General features: G+C 29.9%; 4 protein-coding genes across 4 annotated transcripts; 3 read left to right on the top strand and 1 right to left on the bottom strand.

Moving 5' to 3' along the window:
• The first annotated feature begins 834 nt into the window (after positions 1-834).
• LOC124937445 (2-alkenal reductase (NADP(+)-dependent)-like) lies at positions 835-2,488 on the top strand. The gene is made up of 4 exons (XM_047477710.1): positions 835-1,150; positions 1,417-1,594; positions 1,684-1,933; positions 2,000-2,488. The coding sequence occupies exons 1-4, from the start codon at positions 917-919 to the stop codon at positions 2,376-2,378; spliced, it is 1,041 nt and encodes a 346-aa protein (XP_047333666.1). The 5' UTR covers positions 835-916; the 3' UTR covers positions 2,379-2,488.
• Positions 2,489-5,189: 2,701 nt separating this feature from the next.
• Positions 5,190-7,030, bottom strand: LOC124939485 (putative F-box/FBD/LRR-repeat protein At4g03220). The gene is made up of 2 exons (XM_047479958.1): positions 5,963-7,030; positions 5,190-5,483 (listed from the first exon to the last, which is right to left on the bottom strand). The coding sequence occupies exons 1-2, from the start codon at positions 7,028-7,030 to the stop codon at positions 5,190-5,192; spliced, it is 1,362 nt and encodes a 453-aa protein (XP_047335914.1).
• A 7,091-nt stretch (positions 7,031-14,121) lies between these two features.
• On the top strand, positions 14,122-15,613 carry LOC124937444 (2-alkenal reductase (NADP(+)-dependent)-like). The gene is made up of 4 exons (XM_047477709.1): positions 14,122-14,462; positions 14,538-14,718; positions 14,797-15,049; positions 15,140-15,613. Exons 1-4 carry the CDS (start codon positions 14,217-14,219, stop codon positions 15,516-15,518), a joined length of 1,059 nt encoding a protein of 352 aa, XP_047333665.1. The 5' UTR covers positions 14,122-14,216; the 3' UTR covers positions 15,519-15,613.
• A 1,438-nt stretch (positions 15,614-17,051) lies between these two features.
• LOC124937450 (2-alkenal reductase (NADP(+)-dependent)-like) lies at positions 17,052-18,676 on the top strand. Its single transcript, XM_047477715.1, has 5 exons — positions 17,052-17,319; positions 17,406-17,586; positions 17,733-17,899; positions 17,979-18,064; positions 18,161-18,676. Exons 1-5 carry the CDS (start codon positions 17,092-17,094, stop codon positions 18,537-18,539), a joined length of 1,041 nt encoding a protein of 346 aa, XP_047333671.1. The 5' UTR covers positions 17,052-17,091; the 3' UTR covers positions 18,540-18,676.
• Positions 18,677-20,706: the final 2,030 nt, after the last annotated feature.

Here is a 20,706-nt window from a genome sequence, read left to right as displayed (position 1 = left end):
ATGCATTCGTGAAAAGACTTTTCACAGGCATCCGGTTGCGTCTCACAACGGGGTAATTTCGTTCAAAAAATTTTAAGTGGTCACCAACGCAATATAATTTATGCGCTGGTCACCGACTCATTTGAAGCAATTATTAGGGTCATTTCATCAAATTCCCCCTTTAGCTTTTAGTGATCTTTTAGGTCCTTTCCACAACAGTGTATATGGAGTTTAAATAAAGGAAATTTAAGTGGAAATTATAGAAGATGACCCTAATAATAATCTTATTTTAGGAAATGATCAGGCCTGATAATGTTTGCAAAAATTATTTATTTGATACGTATAAAGTCCAAAATACTCTTCGCGTTACGTAAAGAGGTAGTCTGATAATGTTTGCAAAAATGACATCGCGGTGTTATCGCGTAACACGAATGATATTTTTGTCCAAAAGAGTCATTTTTACAAATTTTATCCGGACTGAGTTATTTTAAAAAAAAATCATTATTAGAATTATTTCATCAAATTTCCGAATTTAAGTCTGACCAATTAATAAAACCATATTTTTGCAGTCCGTCCTCACTTTTCCTCGCGCTTATAATTGTGGTTGTGGAGTGTACATAATCCAGCACCACACATAGTTAAAGGTGGTCAGAAGCCAATTTTGACTTTATAAGTTATTTTTAAGAATAATATTTACATTTTTTTCAACAACAAGTTCCGTGTTCATCGAACAGCGAAAAATACAAAACAAAAAACCAAACATTTATATGAAATAAAAATCAAACAACAATTAGAATAGTCCTTTTCAAATAAATAGGACACCAAACAAAGGACTGCCGACCCGCCACAACCATTTTGTCCTCAACTGGTATCCTCTTCACACATTCTTCACTTTTCCTGCCTTCTGCAATCTGCAAGAGAGAGAGAGAGACTAGAGATGGCGGATGCTGTAGAGGTGAGCAACAAACAGATAATTTTGAAGAATTATGTGACTGGTTTCCCCAAAGAGTCGGATTTGGAGGTGAAGATTACCACCACTCGTCTCAAGGTCCCGGAAGCTACTCAGAACGCGATTCTGGTGAAGAATCTCTATCTCTCCTGCGATCCCTACATGCGGAATCGCATGTCCAACCATCAAGGAAGCTACGTCGAATCCTTCACCCCCGGTTCTGTACGTCTATCCTAATCTATTCTACTGTATTTTAAAATTCAATTCAATGAAGAAGAAGACGATGATGATGATGATGCGTATTGATTGTTGTATTGTCAATAGTAGCTTTCATGTGACTGAGTATATATATTTTTGTTACTTCTGTTAGGTCAGATTGATTACCGTTTCCTACTATTCTGATTGAAATTAGATCAGTCATGTGATTGTTACAATTGATCAATAGAAAAGCTTTTTGATTAGTTGATTAAGCAAGCTTATTCTTGCAGCCTATAACAGGATATGGTGTGTCTAAAGTTATAGATTCCACACATCCAGACTTCAAGAATGATGACTTGGTTTGGGGATTCACTGGATGGGAAGAGTATAGTCTTATAAAAGCCACACAATCTTTGTTTAAGATTCAACACAAGGAAGTTCCACTTTCTTATTATACAGGAATTCTCGGTAATTAGTTAGTATCCCCTCCTTGAGAGTGTTGTTATTTGCAGGACTTGTGTGGAAATTATATAAATGTATGTTTTGACCATGTGTAGGTATGGCTGGAATGACTGCTTATGTTGGTTTTTATGAGATATGCTCCCCAAAGAAAGGAGAAACAGTGTTCATATCGGCTGCATCTGGAGCAGTTGGTCAGCTTGTAGGTCAATTTGCAAAGTTGCTTGGCTGTTATGTTGTTGGAAGTGCTGGAACTAAAGAAAAGGTGGATCTGTTGAAGAACAAGTTTGGATTTGATGAAGCTTTTAACTACAAAGAAGAGGAAGATCTGAATGCAGCTCTGAAAAGGTTTCAGTCTATATGATGAATCTCTTTTAAAGATCAGTTTGTCAGTCATCTTGATATTAATTGCAGGTACTTCCCAGATGGGATTGATATTTACTTTGAGAATGTTGGTGGAAAGATGCTTGAAGCAGTACTTCTGAACATGAGAATCCATGGGCGTATTGCAGTATGCGGAATGATCTCGCAATACAACCTTGAGAAGCAGGAAGGCGTTCAGAACATGTTCAGCCTCATATCAAAACGAATTCGTATGCAAGGATTCCTAGTGGGTGATCACTATCACCTCTACCCTAAGTTCTTGGAAATGATACTGCCACACATTAAAGAAGGAAAGGTTAATTATGTGGAAGACATAGCACAAGGTCTGGAGAGTGCCCCTGCGGCTTTGATTGGACTTTTTTCTGGCCGAAATGTGGGAAAACAACTGGTTGTGGTTGCCCATGAATGAAGAACACAATTGGGAACCAATTATATAGACTATGTTTCTTGTTTGTGTATTGTGCTTTTGAATAAGAGATTTTTGTTATTGTTATATATATGAAGACTCTATATATGTTTCTACTTACTTCTCCCCTTCACTTAGTCATGCCTATAAATGTGGTTGTGGAGTGTCCAGATTCCAGCTCCATACAGAGTTTATGTCATTTCTTATAGTTCTCTGTTTATATATTATTTCTAAAAGTAATATTGACATTTTTTATGTTCAGAATATAGATAGAGAATCAACAAATTTAAAAAGAAATGTGTGATTTTTAAGTAGGCAACATCTCTTTTTGTAATGTTCTTCACCTTCTTTTCTATTTTCAACCTTTTTTTTACTCCTGTAGATATTAATCAAATGATGTTTTATTATATATCTTGGGTAAACATTTACAATTAATTAAATAGGCTCATTGTTTATTAAATTAAGACAACCAAAGTAACCAATTTTTATTATGAAATAAAATGTATACAGCAATACAAAATGAATACTTTAATTATGTTTTTTTTAAGTACTTCAAAGTTCAAACAACAATACAAAATGACTTGTACCTATCATTTTCATATTTAGAGGCTCTGATCAAACATTTATAGTTAATTTATCTTGGGTTATTTGAGATTTTTATTGATTTTTTTAAGAAAAATATTGTTGACTCCCGGGAAAGAGTAGAAGAATGGGACCTAATAATTTTTTTTATTTTTTTTAATAAATTATTCCGGAGTGAAAATCGGTAATGAGTAAGTTCATGTGAGTTTTTTTTTTCTTATCCCTTTTGCTGTTTGGCTTATCAAATTTTCCAGTGATTTATTGAATTGACTCGCAATTCGATTTCTCTTTATTGCATTGAGCATGGAGGCAATCTTTTGTTTTTGTATCGATGTTTTGACACATTGTTTTCATTTATTTAGTTTTATGAGACAATAATTATTTGTTCATCAATTTAGTCGATATGTTTCTGACTATCATTTCTTGTTTCATCTCAATTGTTTCGGACTCTTTTGGTGTTCATCGGCTTGATATAGGTTATAACAATGGTACAATGTTGGGATAATTTTTTTAAATATATTCTTACGAAACTAATTTTATTCAAAAAATGATAAATTAATTAAGGTTGAAAATAATAAGATGTAACTAGAAAAATATGTTCAAAATTTACTTAAGATCATTTTAATATTATATATATTTTTCAATTTAAATGACTCAATCTAACCAACGTCAAATTCCATACAAAGATTAAACCACCAATTAACAGCTAGGTTACACTCATTTAAGTAGTCACAGTAATTATTATATATATGTATAATAGATAAGTAAAAATTATATATGTTTAGTCATGTATTTATTTAAAAAAATTACATAAATTCTAAATTAATTCAACAAAGTCCACTATATTTTTTTTATAAAATTTTGTTATATATAATACTTTTCCATTTATAACAAATAAAAACAATAATTTATATTTATTAAACGAAAACAATTTATTAATGTTAAAAATTAGATTAAAAAATGGGTTTTTGATAAAATTTTAAATCAAATTATTTATTTTTTTTAAACAACTTTTTCTAGCAAAAATGATTGTTTTGATTTTTGTTTTTTACGGATTACAAATTTGCTAATTTAATGAATTTAATGAGGGAGTTCATGATTATATAGTATTCAATTAATCAAGTAACCCTAATGTACATTGTTCATAGGTTTTTTAGTTGAATGAAAATATAATTTAAATAACTATATGAGATATATACCATCAAAGTTGCACATTCTATAACTTTATCCAATCTTAAAAAAGAATTTTATTGTACAAACATGAATATTAAAACTCTAGGGGTGTTCAATATTTAGTTTGAACCAAATATCCGACCGCACCGAATTCGAATAAATCGAATTCGAATTACATTTTCGGTTTTCGAATCGAATTTTAAACCGATTCGAATTTAAATACGGTTTTCGGTTTGATTTTCGAGTTTATGTTTCAACTCGAAAACCAAACCGAAAACAGAATTCATTTTTATTATATATTTTTATTATATATTTTATAACTTATCACATATTATATAATAAATTATCATGGGGCTCTTACTAGATCTCTACATTAAATCCATAATCTCTCATTCATTTTTCCCTTTCTCTACATTAAATTCATAATCTCTCGTTCATTTTTCCCTTTCTCTAGCTGTTCACACCTCTCAACCGCCATATATTGTCGTCGTCGACACTGTTTTACTTTTGTCGTTCAATTGTCGAATATATATATTGGTGTTAGTCACTAAGCTAAGTTTGCGTGATTTATATTTTTTTTTTATAATTTAAGTAGATAAGATCTCTTTAACAACTTATTTATTTTGTTAACTATTTTTAAAAAATTATCTTATGGGTAGGTGATGTATATTTGGTCTAAACCAAATATCCGACCGAATTCGAACCGAATTTGAATTCACCGAATTCGAATAAACTGAATTCGAATTTATTCAAATCGGTTTGGTTTTCGAATTTGCTTAAACAAAATAAAAATTCGAAGAACCCGAACCGAAAACTCGAATAACCCGAAAACTGAACCGATGAAAATATAAAAAAAATCAAGTAATTCAATATAAAAAAAATTATATTATATAAAATATACAAACTTATACCACTTTAAAAACCAACCATTATTATTATATCATCAAATTCATGTATAATTATAACATATTCAACGTATTTTGTCATGCATTAATATAAATAAACGTGAATTAATTTTTTTTTAAATGGTAAAAAAATAATAATAATATGAGAAGCAGTTCAGTGAAATAAAATCCTAGCTTTAAAAGATGCCGGAGAGCATTGCATAATCATAGACTTGATCATTCCCTGACGAGCCAAAGATATTTTACTATGTTTTCCGAAGCACACTACCATTTCTTCTAGAACTTTTCCATTATTGATTAAGAACTTTGCAAAATCAATATCCTCGTCATATTCTAAAAGCCCCACCAGCTTAACTGTCCTTAGATGATTAAGAAAAGAATTCGATTTCAAAACTTGATCATCATGGTCGCCGTCGCCATCGCCGTCACCGTCTCGGTCGCCGTTCAACTGTTGATGTAATTTCAACTATAATTAGTTCCACAAATCACAAAAGAAAGTATTGCTTTACTTAAAACAACATTATAATAAGTAATAACCAACCTTAAATTTGTTTAAAAATATAGTTTAGAGTATTAAATATATAATTGAGTGGAGAGTAATACTCACCTCATGACTCCCATTGTAGTTACAAAGCCTCCTATCGCACTTAATAAAAATTTTTGTGATGATAAGTGTACGGAGGTAGGGAGCATTTTTTAATATTATAGTCATCTCTGAAAAGTTGGATTGCTGGTTAAACTTATAATATTCAAAGGAAATTTTGAGTATTCTTAAGTTCTCAAATTTATTTACAAAAATATTTTTAGCATGATATCTTAAGAAAACCTGCAAAAGGAAACAACATTAATTATTCAAATTAGGTCATTAGTAGTAACACCTCTAACATGAATGAATATAGATTAATGTAATAATAATAATAATAATACCTGAATAGATAGATATTTAAGCTTTAAAAACTTGGCACGAGATAGAGCAATTATCATATTCGATAAATTGCGTTTTTCTTCTGGTTTTATAATGTATTCAGAGGGTTGAGGTGAATATATACCAATGACGGCCTTCTCTAAGACATCTGATATCTCCAAAACCTTAGGGCTTTGAATTGAAGGAATAACCACCCATTTCAAAACCTTAATTATAGGAGCAATAATTTTAACATTATTGCTGTTGTTAATATTAGGAAAACAATTTTCCACCTTCAATTTCTCTAACTTTAGTCCATAGATATCCAATTTATTAAGGAAAAAACAATTCTTTATGACTAAATCTTTCAGCCCACTACATCTCAAGGTAAGCTCTTTCATGCGACGACAAGATATCAATGTCAACTCCTTCAGATTTGGAAAGGACGAATCGGTGAATATGTCGGACTTATTATGGAATAGAATGAGAAAAGGTACGTTACATAGGATCATCTTGTTAAGGAATTTGAACTCTCCGTTCATTGGTTGGATAAGATTGAGATTGCGTTTGATTCTACGATACATGATATTTAAACTTAAAACCTTCAAAGAATTACAATTGATGATGCTCCACGGTATATTGAAGTAATCTGCATGCTTCATGTTCACGTCTAGCTCTTCTATATCATTGATTTTTGGGCATTTGATCAGGCAGTTGAAGGCTGTCGAAGTTAATTGGAATGATTTTAATTTTAAAGTTCTAATGGAGTAATTGTTGTCGCGGAGAGAGAAAACACTGTTGATGAAATTGACGTCTCTAATATGGGTTGGAGGTTCTATTTGGTATCGGGAACCCATTTGGTATCTCATTAAAGTTGGACGATTTGAAAGCGGAGAATCTGTGAGGGTTGTGAAATCGAGGTCGGGAATGGAAGAAAAAACATTCTTCCAACGGTGTGAAAGGATCTTAGTTTGGGCGGCTGATCTAATGGATAAAAAACGGAGAATATCGTGGATGATGTGGTCTGGAAGCTCGCTGATTCGATCCTCCTTTTCTAGCCATTCTTCGTCTTCTTCTTCGTTAGGGTTCATCGTAAGCAAGAACTGTAAAGAAGAAGAGTGATAGACTTTTAAGTAGAAAGAAACAGGCAGGGTTTATATATATTCCCTCATATATATTATATATCTCACTATAATTAAAAAAAAATATTTATTAATTTTTAATATGATATAAATATGGAATCACTTCATAATTAAATATTTTTAAAATTTTATATAATAAAAATAATATATATATATATTTACATATTTTTATATATATATATATATATATTTACATAATTTTATACAAAAATAATTGAAACACATAGAATGAAATTTATGAAAATATTTTTTACAATTTATGAAAATATTTTTTACAATATATAATAATTATATATATATATATATATATACATATTTTTTTATTACATTTTATATATAATATAAAGTTTATATTTCTCACCAAAATTATATAATTAAAAATAAAAAAAATATTCTCTACCTTAATTTATTTCTTAATATATAATTAAGATGAGAAAATTACCGATATTAAAGGTATATCGAAAATACTGTACCGTAATATATCGAAGATATCTAGTTTTAAGGTATACCGAAAAAAATGTAAGGTATGATACCGATACCATAATTATTGGTATGATAAATGTATGAAAATTTTAAAACTTTCTATATCAAGATATACCGAAATACCGAAATAGTATTTATAAGTTAATATATATAAATATATATATAATACTTATAAGGGAATAATTAAATAGATTTGCTATTAATTTAATTATAGAAATATAATTTTTAAATAATATCAAAATATAATTATACTGAAATATTATTCAATATATGCAATCTCTACCTTACTGATTCAATATATGCAATCTCTACCTTACCGATGAGATTGATTTTTTTTAAAATTTATATATTTTTTAGGTATCAAAGGTATAATATCGATACCGAAAATAAGGTATACCAAAATTAAAGTAAGGTAAATGTATTATTTTTTTGTATACCGAAATTAAGGTATATCGAAATTAAGATATACCGAAATCAAGGTAAGGTAAATGTAGACATATTTTGCATACCGAAATTTTAAGTAATGCATAAAGTATAAATAAAATATTAAGGTATACAGTACATACCGATTCACCCCTATATATATATACTCTTTTTTTAAAATAAATACATATTTTAAATGTTATATTTAGTAATATTAAAAAAATAAAAATTCTCATTTTAATATATATAATCTCTCCTCGTAATTATATATAAATATCATAGTTGGTTGATAAAAAACTAAAAAAAATGCAATCAACCTAGTTATTTAATGGTTAAGCACTTAGGTTTACTATTAAATTATTTTTCTATCTGTTTATTTTAATTATATGTTTATATTTTATAAATATATTAATTATTTTATAAATAATATTTAATAATTTATATATATATTAGTTATTTCAAAATTTTAAACTAAAATTATATATAATTAATTATTTTTTTAATTCTAATCTATATAGTTGTTAAGTTAAAAAATAAAGATTCTTATAATATATTATATTAAAGTATTTTTAAATATATCTATGAAATATATTATAATAATATAATATAATATAACATAGGGAAAAAATGAAGAATAATATAAAAAGACTTGAAAAAAATCATTTAATAAAATTTCATAATTAGTTTTAAAAATTGATTTATCGATTATCCGTTAAATCTAGTTAACCGACCCGAAATCAAAAGAACTAGAACCTAGAACCGATAAAACTGATACCAATACCGGACGGTTAATCAATTCGTAAAATAAAATATTAAAACAAACTTAATCGAAACAATTTAACCGTTTAACCGGATCGGTTGAACACCAATAATCTCACATCATACAAAAAAATATATATATATATATATATATATATTATATCTTGTATAATATAAATTTAAATATATAAATACTCATAATTGTATGTCATAAAAATAAATATTTTAGTATATATATATATATATAAACAAAAAATTTATAAATATTTTTTATCCTAATTATATTTATAAATATAACATTTTTATATAATAAAATATATTATATCTTTCATCATAATTAAATTACAAAATTAAAAAATATTCTCCCTTATTTATTTCTTAAAATATAATATAAATAAACATATATTAACTTTATTCAAAATTAATTATATTTAAAATACTATATAATAAAAATAAATATATATATATATTCTCTCAAATTTTTTATTTCTTATATATTACATATTTTCATAAAAAAAAAAATCACACAAATAAAATATTAATTGAGAATTTTGGCAATCATACAAATTGATAGCAAAACTTTTATTTAGCTTAAATTCAAGAATTAAAGTAGTGGCACACACACACATATATATATATATATATATATATATATATATATATATATATATATATATATATATATATATATATATATATATATATATATATATATATATATATATATATATATATATATATATATATTTTATTTTATATATTTTGACACCCAAATTTAACTCATTAATTTAATAAAATTTTAAATAAATTTTAAGTCTTTAAATAATACTTTATTTAAAAAAAATTATTTAATACAATAATTATTTTAGATAAATATTAAATTCAAAAATCTAAAATAATTAAAGACAAATTAAATAAATATTTAAAATAAATGTAGATAAATATGCTTAAAATTCAAAATAATTAAAATAAATGAAAACAACAAAATTTTAAACCACAAACAAATAATAATTTTAAATATATATATATATATTTAATTTATTTGGTTCATAAATCAATTAAATAATTATTTAGTCATTTAAATCTCAAAATAATTAAAAATAAAGCTCTAAATTAAACCATATAATAAATAAAATAGACAAAAATAAATTTTTATGTCTATGAATTAATTTTTTTTATTTTGCAGTATATAAAAATATAAAAAATATAAAAGATAATGCCAAACGCGACCAAATCAATCAAAGTCTAGGCCACGCGGATGCCAAGTGCGCGACCACCAAATCAATCATGAGGGCTAACGACCAAGTTAACGGCAAGGATGCGCGTCGTCAAAGGCTAACGAAACGCAAACGGATCGTCCTCGTCTACCCCAAAACAACATCGTTCCAGGCCTTCCCCAACGCCCAAAAATGAAAACACGAAACGACAACGTTTCGCCTATGAGTTTGTTAGATATCTTGTCTTGAATAATAGAAAATATATATACACATGATGTTACAAATAAATTAAATAAAATTAAATATACGAAAAACGAAATCACCGATTGAGATATTGATTCGAGACATGTGTTAGACACATTTCCTTTAAAACAGTTCTATCGTCTCTCATTTGTGTTGGAACTTATCGTAGATGGCTATCTCCCAAGGTACAAAGAATTTAGTAGTGATTCTGTACTGAAATCACTACTTATCGAACTTGATCTGCGTACCTGAACTATCACCGGGTTTCAACCGAAATATCAAGCAAAGAACTTGAAGAACACTCACAAAACAAGAAGAAAGTTTTTGGAATTCTAGAATGAGAAAATATAAGATGATGGGGTTGTTTGAGATTATAGATGAAGGGTTTTATATTATTGAAAAGTTAAAAATAAAATCAACATTAAATTTTTATCCAACAACTAACATTGATTACCTCTTCATTGCTCTTTGCATTTTCTCTTTCCTTAGAAAATACATGTTACATGATTTTCAAAATTGCTAATAAATTGATATAAATAATATCATGAAGGTTACAATGACAATTAATAAAATTAAATATATTTAATTTGATAATTGTTCTTTAAGCTATTAAATGTTAATTACATAATTAAAAAATTAATTATAATTATTAATTATTTGGATCAAATTTCACTTTAATTCACGTTTGAATTTTGTGTGAATTTCGTTTGATTATATTTACCCAAATTCTCATTTCCATTCATTAATGAAATTTATGAATTAGTTTAAAATTTCAACAGGGTTGTCTTTCTCGCGACACCGGAATAAGAACATTTGACTTCCTTGAATAATGATGAAGTTAACTTCATCATTATTCAACCAAAATGAAAACTTGAAAAAGGAAAATGATCACATTATCCGTGTGATCATTTTCCCTACGTTTATAGCTCATTCTAATCACTAAGGGAATATATATTGGCCGGGCAAGACAAAAGTCACAATGACTTTTATTCCAAATTCAGTCAACTTGCTCATCAACCAACTTAAGACGCCTACTAAAAGAATTTTTGGATGAAAACAAACAACTAGGACTCAATCTCACATCATCAATCAATCAATCTCCATAAGAAATCCACAATTAAAAATTTCAAGCCTTTTTAAATTTTGTATAGAACTTCTAAGCTCGGTTTTAAATCATCCAAAAACTTGGACAAAAGTTTGTGAGTGTTCTTCAATTCATTGTAAACTATTATTCATTCTGTAATTAATGTCATGAATAAAAAATAAAAATTTTAGGTTTGACTCAAAAACATTGACCCAAAAGTTTTAGGAACTTTTTCAAATCAAATCCGAAGACATTAAGACATCTCTGTCTAATTTTTAAAAAAACTATGGATTTGAGTGTTAAAAATGGGTATGATGTGTAGCTAGTCGTGTTTAAAGGCTTGGTTTCAATCTTACTAAGCTTAGCGAAGTTTTTTGAAAGTTCAGAATTCAAGTCAAAACTTTTTGATCGAAAAAATGAGTTTTCTAACATGTTTATGTCGAAGTTCCATTGAACCCTTTATCGGTTGAATGACGGGTTGGAAATATGATCAACGAGCTCTAAATAGGGAGACGAAACTTCCCATGTATTTGGATTCGCGGTCGAAGTCCTCTAGCCAAAAATCAAAACCTACAATTTTGGCATTCGAGAGGTTAAAAATTGACTTGACTAGGCCAAAACTCGGTTTGTAGTAGCTGAGTCTCGCTTCGTGTTGATTGAAGCCCAGACCGGTTGTCCCCAGCCCAGACTATGTCTAAAGCCGGTCCAACATGCTTCCGAACCACTCTCGGGTATTCAATATTTGATCTGAACCGAATATCCAGACGAATTTAAATTCACTGAATTCGAATAAACCGAATTCGAATTACATTTTCGATTTTTGAATCGAATTCTAAACCGATTCGAATTCAAATACGGTTTTCAGTTTAGTTTCCGGTCTTTAACGGATACAAATGATATAGTGCGGTAGCCTTTTCCCGAGTATAACCAAACATCGAACCCAACAAGAATTTCTAATAAACTTACATTTATAAACATAAAAAAATATTTTGATTTTTAATATCAAGTGACGACTTCTCTTTTCCCATTAAGTTACGAATTTTAATAATCAACTTAAAAATTGATTATAATTAATTACCTTGAAATAAAATTTAAACAATTACAAGTCACAAATTATGAAAATTGAAAAAAAATATCTAAAATTCCACAATTTGGAATTTTAATTTGACAATGGGACAATACACATGAGCAAAATACACACTACCGCGTGCCGCGACCGTGCCGCCTCTTTGCCATCCATGCGGTTGCATGACGTGACCGTGCCGCCTCTTCGCCTTCCACGTTTCGTGTGTCGCGACCATGTTGCCGCCTCTTCGCCTTCCATGTTTTGTGTGTTGCGACTGTGCTACAACCATATTGTTGAGTTATGGAGTCTACACTTATAATAAACTCTATAATTGTTAATTAGATTTTATTGGATTTGTATTTGATTTTGGGCTTGGGCCTGACCAAAAATTATTTAGGTTTTATTATCTGAATGTTTACCCTATAAATATGTGATTATAAATGGTTTATATAGTGAATACATAATTCTAGAGAGATAAAGTGAGAGACAAAAACTCTATATTCATTCTTCTTCTTCATAAATCTGGTGGCACTAAAATAGAAGTAGCTTAATTTGAGTGAACCAATATAAATCTGTGTATTCTTGTGTTCTTCTTTCTTGAGTTTTTTTACAGATCGTTTCAAACAAGTCGAATTTGGGAGATACAAATCCTAACAACTGATATTAGAGAAATTATGCTAGATCTGAGCATTAGAAACGATGGCAAACGAGAACAGTATATGACATGGGATTGGAAGATTCGATGGGACAAATTATGTCTTCTGAAAGATTATCTCTATAGAAAGACGCTTCATGTTCCTTTGAGTGAGAAACTAAAGAAGATGAATGAAGCTGAATGGAAACTCCTTGATAGGAAGGTTTGTGGAGTTGTCTGAACCTTCCAATTCCATGTCCTATACTACTCTCGCTTGCTATCGTTTCTAATGCTCAGATCTAGCCTAATTGCTCTGATACTAGTTGTTAGGATTTGTATCTCCCAAATCCGATCTGCTTGAAGCGATCTGTAAAAAACTCAAGAAATAAGAACACAAGAAACACATATTTATAGTGGTTCACTCAAAATGAGTTACGTCCACTTCAACCGCCACTAGATTTCACTATGAAAAAAAAATGAATACATAATTTTTGCATCACACTTTATCTCTCTGAAATTATGTCTAGTTAATGTAAACCCTTAATAATCACATATTTATAAGGTAAACATTAATGTAATAAAACCTAAATAACTTTTGCTCAGACCCAAGTCCAAACCAAATACAAACTCAATAAACTCTAATAAACAATTGTAGAGTTTATTATAAGTGTAGACTCCATAACTCAACAAGATATACAAATCCTAACACGTGTTGTCGCCTCTTCGCCTTCCATGTTTCGCGATGATATCATGTTGAAGCTCACTAGATCTGGGAAATTTGTCTTCGCGTACCATGTCGTTTTGTTCGTCATTGTGTTCGTTGTTGTGTGTTTGTGTTGTATTCGTCGTTGTGTGTTGTGTTGTCTTTCGCTCGCCGTTTAGGATTTAGAGAGAATGGGGATAACACTGAGAAGTGAGAGAATGAGAAAGAAAAAAAATGAAAAAATGAAAAAAATAAATAAATAAATATGTATATATATTAAGGTCATCCGCGTCCGCAACACAGATAAGTATTTTCGTCCGAAAATATCATTTTTGTAAAGTCACTGTCATTTAAAAAAAATTAAAAAAATATGTAATTATTTGGGTCATTTCTCAAATTTCCCTATATATTACATAAATTTATATAGGAATAATATCTAACTTACTGTTATAGTCTTCACACATTCTTCTCAGTTTTCCTGTCCTGCAGATTGGGGAAGGGATAGATAGAGAGAGTAGAAGAGATGGCAGCGGAGGCTGTGGAGGAGGAAGAGGTGATAAACAAACAGATAATTTTGAAGCATTATGTCACTGGTTTTCCCAATGAGTCCGATTTACAGCTGAAAACTACCGCCATTCGTCTCAAGATCCCGGCAGATACTCCCAACGCAATTCTGGTGAAGAATCTCTATCTCTCCTGCGATCCCTACATGCGGAGCCGCATGTCCAATCTCAAAGGAAGCTACGTCGAATCCTTCATCGTTGGCTCTGTATGTATCTCTTACGATACTATTATTACAAAGATGAATATTGTTGCCATTGATTAATTGCATATTTGCATGCAGCCTATAACAGGATATGGCGTGTCTAAAGTTGTAGATTCAACGCATCCAGACTTCAACAAAGGCGATTTCATTTGGGGATTCACTGTTGGATGGGAAGAGTATAGTCTCATAACGGATACACAATCCTTTTTTAAGATTCAACACACAGAAATCCCGCTTTCCTATTATACAGGAATTCTTGGTAATTTCCTCTTATTATTCTTCTTAGTCTCCTAATTAATCATGTTCATTTCCAATTCTTCCTTGTGGTCATGAGTAGGTATGCCTGGTATGACTGCTTATGTTGGTTTTTATGAGATATGTTCTCCTAAGAAAGGAGAAAAAGTGTTCATATCAGCTGCAGCTGGTGCTGTTGGTCAGCTTGTAGGTCAATTTGCAAAGTTACTTGGCTGCTATGTTGTTGGAAGTGCTGGGAGTAGTGAAAAGGTGGATCTTTTGAAGAACAAGTTCGGGTTTGATGAAGCTTTTAACTACAAAGAAGAGGAAGAAGACCTTAATGCAGCTCTGAAAAGGTCTCAACATTAATCAACTGTTTGAAGAATGGAATGAATGAATGAATGCTTTCATTTACCTGTTTGTTTTGGGCCTTGAATGACATGCAGGTATTTCCCAGATGGGATTGATATTTACTTTGAGAATGTTGGGGGAAAGATGCTTGAAGCAGTCCTCTTGAACATGAGATTACATGGGCGAATTGCGGTGTGTGGAATGATATCGGAGTACAACCTTGAGAAGCCACCGGGTGTTCAGAACTTGTTCAATCTCATCTCGAAACGAATTCGTATGGAAGGATTCTTAGTGTTTGATTACTTTCATCTCTACTCTAAGTTCTTGGAAATGATTCTGCCTCATATCAAAGAAGGAAAAGTTGATTATGTGGAAGACTTAGCACAAGGTCTGGAGAATGGTCCAGCGGCTTTGATAGGACTTTTTTCTGGCCTTAATGTAGGAAAACAACTGGTTGTGGTTTCCCATGAATGAAAAAGGACACAATTGTTTCCAATTATATGGTGTTTTTTGTTTTTGTAATTGTGTAAAGTGTTCTGATTTTAAAATATTATTTTAATTTCAAAGTACATAGAGATTTAACAAAATGAAAAAGATGAATATACAAATTAGTTTGATACAAAATTAAACACACAAAAAATAGCCATTGCCAAATGGTGAAATAATTTAATGAAATATTAGGATACAAAATTACTTCCCTCAAATGTCTTGAATGAAAGGCAAAAAATCAAATTCTTCTCAAATTATATCCCAATGAATGTTCAAAATGAGAAGTATTTAAAAATTAAGCTACAAACTCAAATTCCTTCCAAATCAAAATATAGAGAATTACAAATATCAGTATTTAAAGGTGCATTTCAATTCCACAATAATGGACATTCAATTTTAATTAAATTCCTATATATATATTTAAAAAAAAAACATTTAACATGTAAACTTTTTAAATTAAAAAAAAAAAATATATGATCTTTTCAATAATTACACAATTAAGTGCTTTTGTTATTTCTGGTTGACCCAAAATAAGAGGGTCACATTAAAAGATTGTTTAATGTTTTGATTTTTGTTACCCGAATATGCTGTTCTTTGGATGAAGAAGGTATTTATAAGATAACTTTGATCTAATTTTTGCTTTTGATGAAGTGATCTCCCTTGGACACAAGGAGAATGTGACAATTTCACAAGTTAATCAGTATTGTTAAATGGACTAATGCAGAGTCATGCAGAATGATTGCACAAGTTCTGTAAAGTCCCATAAGGTAACTTCATATTTTTCATTTAGTTTGTTCTTCTTCCTAATGTGAAAATAGACGTTGTTAAGGAAGAAAACTTTGTGGCACATCCAAAATCAAACTCTCGAAAAACTGAACTACGAATAAAGAAGATTGCAAGGATTAAAGAGATTGATAATTATAACTCTAATCCTGAAACCAAAAAGAGATTTAATTATAAATCTAATCCCTTATATCAAGAACAAAATTAATTCTATGAACATGTATATAAATCAATAAAAACATTGTAAAAAATCTTCTTTTTCCTCATACAAAGCACCAATCGGCTGCCCATCACTTTCTCGTGTCCAGTCTCCAGCTCCACAAATAGTTTAGGCCACAAGCCTAATTCTTAACTTTAGTTTCTCATTTGTGATGGTAGTATAATCTGTTTTTAAAAGTAATATTGATATTTTTTTATGTTAAAAATAGATAGAGAATTGACAAACTAAGAAAGAAATGTGAAACAGAAATATTAATCTAATGATATTGCATTATATACAAATAAATCAATAGGCTCATTATTTTTGAAATGAAGGATGTAAACCTAATCAACCATTTATATGAAACAGAAATAAAAACAAATTACCTGTTCAAACAACAATACAAAATGACATAAAACTGTCTTTTTCATATATGACTGTGATCACAGATTTAAAGTGCCTAACCATTTTCTTGTAGGATGGCCGACCCTCATAACAATTTTCTTCTCTATATATTGTTATTCTGTCTTCACACAGTCTTCAGTTTTCCTGCCTTGTGGAAAAGAAATAGTAAAGATGGCAGAGGTGAGCAACAAGCAGATAACTTTGAAGCATTATGTGAGTGGCTTCCCAAAGGAGTCTGATTTGGAGGTGAAGACTACCACCACTTGTCTCAAGGTCCCAGAAGGTACTCCAAACGCGATTCTGGTGAAGAATCTTTATCTTTCCTGTGATCCTTACATGCGTCACCGCATGTCCAACCATAAAGGAAGCTACATCATAGACGCCTTCATACCTGGCTCTGTATGTCTGTCTTACTATTTCTAAGTTTGATCAATATCAAGCTTATTGATTAAGTCTTATTAATTTGCACTTCCTATTGCATGCAGCCTATAACAGGATATGGGGTGTGTAAAGTTATAGATTCCACGCATCCAGACTTCAAGAATGATGACTTGGTTTGGGGATTGGCTGTTGGATGGGAAGAGTATAGTCTTATAACGGATACACAATGGATAATAAAGATTCAAAACACAGAAGTCCCGCTTTCATATTATACAGGAATTCTTGGTAAGTAGTATTTCCCTCTTCTTCCTCCTTGTGAGTGTTATTATTGAAATCATCCTTATTTGTGTGGAAAATAGTTAGATGATCCATCGTCCATACACCTTGAAACCCGATTAGATTAGTTATAATAATGTTTTGGCCACATGTAGGTATGGCTGGTTTGACTGCTTATGTTGGTTTTTATGAGATATGTTCCCCTAAGAAAGGAGAAAAAGTGTTCATATCGACTGCATCTGGAGCAGTTGGTCAGCTTGTAGGTCAATTTGCAAAGTTGTTTGGCTGCTATGTTGTTGGAAGTGCTGGAACTAAAGAAAAGGTTCAACATTCTCTTCATTTCTCTAGTCTTTTTTTATTCTTCCTCGGCCCTAAGTATATTTGCTTTTACGAAATGGCAGGTGGATCTCTTAAAGAACAAGTTTGGATTTGATGAAGCTTTTAACTACAAGGAAGAGGAAGAAGACCTCAATTCAGCTCTGAAAAGGTCAGTAAATATTCAACTAACTCTCTTTTAATTAAGATTAAGGAAGGATCACTCAGTCATAAGTCATAATGGATATGGTTTTGATATTAATTACAGGTACTTCCCAGATGGGATTGATATTTACTTTGAGAATGTTGGTGGAAAGATGCTTGAAGCAGTTCTCCTGAACATGCGATTACATGGGCGTATTGCAGCATGTGGAATGATCTCGCAATACAACCTTGTGAAGCCAGAAGGTGTTAAGAACTTGTTCAGCCTCATCTTGAAACGAATTCGTATGGAAGGATTCTTGGTCTTAGATTACCTTCACCTCTACCCTAAGTTCTTGGAAATGATACTGCCCCACATTAAAGAAGGAAAGATTAATTATGTGGAAGACATAGCACAAGGTCTGGAGAATGGTCCTGCGGCTTTGATTGGACTTTATTCAGGCCATAACGTGGGAAAAAAACTGGTTGTTGTTGCCCATGAATGAAAGACACAATTGGGAAACCGATTTACATGATAGTATTGTTAGAGACAACAATGGAAACCATAATGGGTCATTACTCTGTTTCCTAACCAATAAGAGATCTATATTCTACAACTACAAATAAAGAAGATATAATTATAGATTTGAATATAATTTTGTATATCAAAGATTTCATATTTTCATAGTGCATATGACCAATTCCAACTAACAAAGATAATTAGTTTTTAGCAAATACTAACAAAAAAAAAAAAAAAAAAAAACAAGTGCATTCAGGGGCGGAGCTCGAATGAAAAATTACCTGGGGCTGACTTCAACTTGCATCTCAGATTTAACTTTCTATGTTCCGCTTTTTTTTCAATAAAATTTCCACGATTATTAGAAGATGGAAACTCGTCATTCCCTCTCAATGCACACGCTTGCAAAGTGAGCCACTGAGTGCTTTCAATAGTTGCTGTAAGCCGTAATCTGTTATTTTGTTTTTCATCTAAAGACTGTGTATTTAGTACTTTGTTAATATGACAGGGATATTCATTAGATTATCAAGATATTCAACTGCCCTATTATGTGGTGAAATATTATATCATATATGCATAACAAAAAAAGCATATATCTTCATCATTAACTCGCTTTCAATATTTGAATCCATCTATTGTAAATGTAGGTTTTTGGGGTTGCTTATGTTAAAACAAGAAACATGGGAAACAAAAAGCAGCATCTTTATAAAAATGAGTATTCTAACCAAGTAAATTTGTTAAACCAATGACTTTGGAACCGTCGATTTTGATTTCCAAATTTGGTCGGCGGGTACTCATCCTTAAAAGGTTGATATGACCCCATCTTGATATAAGCTCGTCTAATTTTATCCATTTGATTAAAATGATATTTTCATATCGGAATACGTAATGTTGGATCAAGTTTAAGAGAACTTACATCAACATCAATTCTAGGAGATTTGTTAAGTTATTGAATAGGGATATCAAATTCTTTTTTTTAACTTGTTTATTAATATTAATTTATATTTTCTTATAAATTTTTGAAATAGTTTAAAATTAAGAAATATAAAACACTATTATTATTGTTTTAATTTTTATATTTTACCCTTATAAATAATTTGTATTATTAATTATATTAAAATAAATAAAAAATAATGTATAATTATTATATAAATATAATTTTAAAATAAAATAAGTTAAAGGTGAGGCCAAGGTTTAATCACATGACCTCATATTCACAATTCAATAACATAGCCAACTGGGCTAAGACTAACATGTTAAACACATATATAAAAAAATTTCTTTTAGGATTTTAATTTAGGTGGGGCTGGAGCCCACCCTAGCCCATGGGTGGCTCCACCCCTGAGTGCATTGCATATAATAGTATAAATTGAACTTTTAACACAATTGTTAGTATAAATTGAACTTTTAACACAATTGTTGTATGGTCAAAAGATAATTCACGCATAAACGAATTCAGATCGTTTAAACAGATAAATAAATCTAGGGTCATGTTAACCTTGTTTGCGATCTAGAAAGTTGTAACATATAATGTAAGGTGTTATCATCGAAGCACCGATATTATTGTAAGTCAGCAAATCCCTGCCGTCATGGTGATTGGCTGAATTGACAGAAAAGCCTTTCATGTTCATAGACACTTCCTGGGCATGAGTCCTCGAATTATCTATGATCTGTCTCTCGATTTCTCTCTTCTTATGATCTGTCTCTCGATATACCCTTTGAATGGAACCACGTTCAGGCGTTCGCTTTGACCCGGAGAGGATTAAAAAATTTACTATAAAAAAATGTTATATGAGCCAATGTTATATGGGCTCATCATAGTCAAGATTTGTAACCACTAATCTTAACGAATAATTAACATTTTAACACTTTCATATATATATAAATAGTTTAGTGTGCAATTTGAATGAAATAATAGATTTTTCAAATAAAATTAACTCTTAATTTTAGTATTCTAAAAAATTAATGTAATATGTTTAGATTAATATAATCTTTGTTTTATGAGAAAATATAAAATAAAACTTATCAAAATAAAATTTGCAGTATAATAAAGGGAGCTAATGGTACATCTTAAATTAGTTAAAATTGTAAAACCATTTTTTTTATTTTTTTATTTAATATTTTAATTAAAAAATATCAACTTCTTTCATTTTTTA

This window comes from Impatiens glandulifera, chromosome 5 (assembly GCF_907164915.1).
Source record: "Impatiens glandulifera chromosome 5, dImpGla2.1, whole genome shotgun sequence".
NCBI classification, from domain to species: domain Eukaryota; kingdom Viridiplantae; phylum Streptophyta; class Magnoliopsida; order Ericales; family Balsaminaceae; genus Impatiens; species Impatiens glandulifera.
This window is presented reverse-complemented; position numbering and strand designations above follow the sequence as displayed.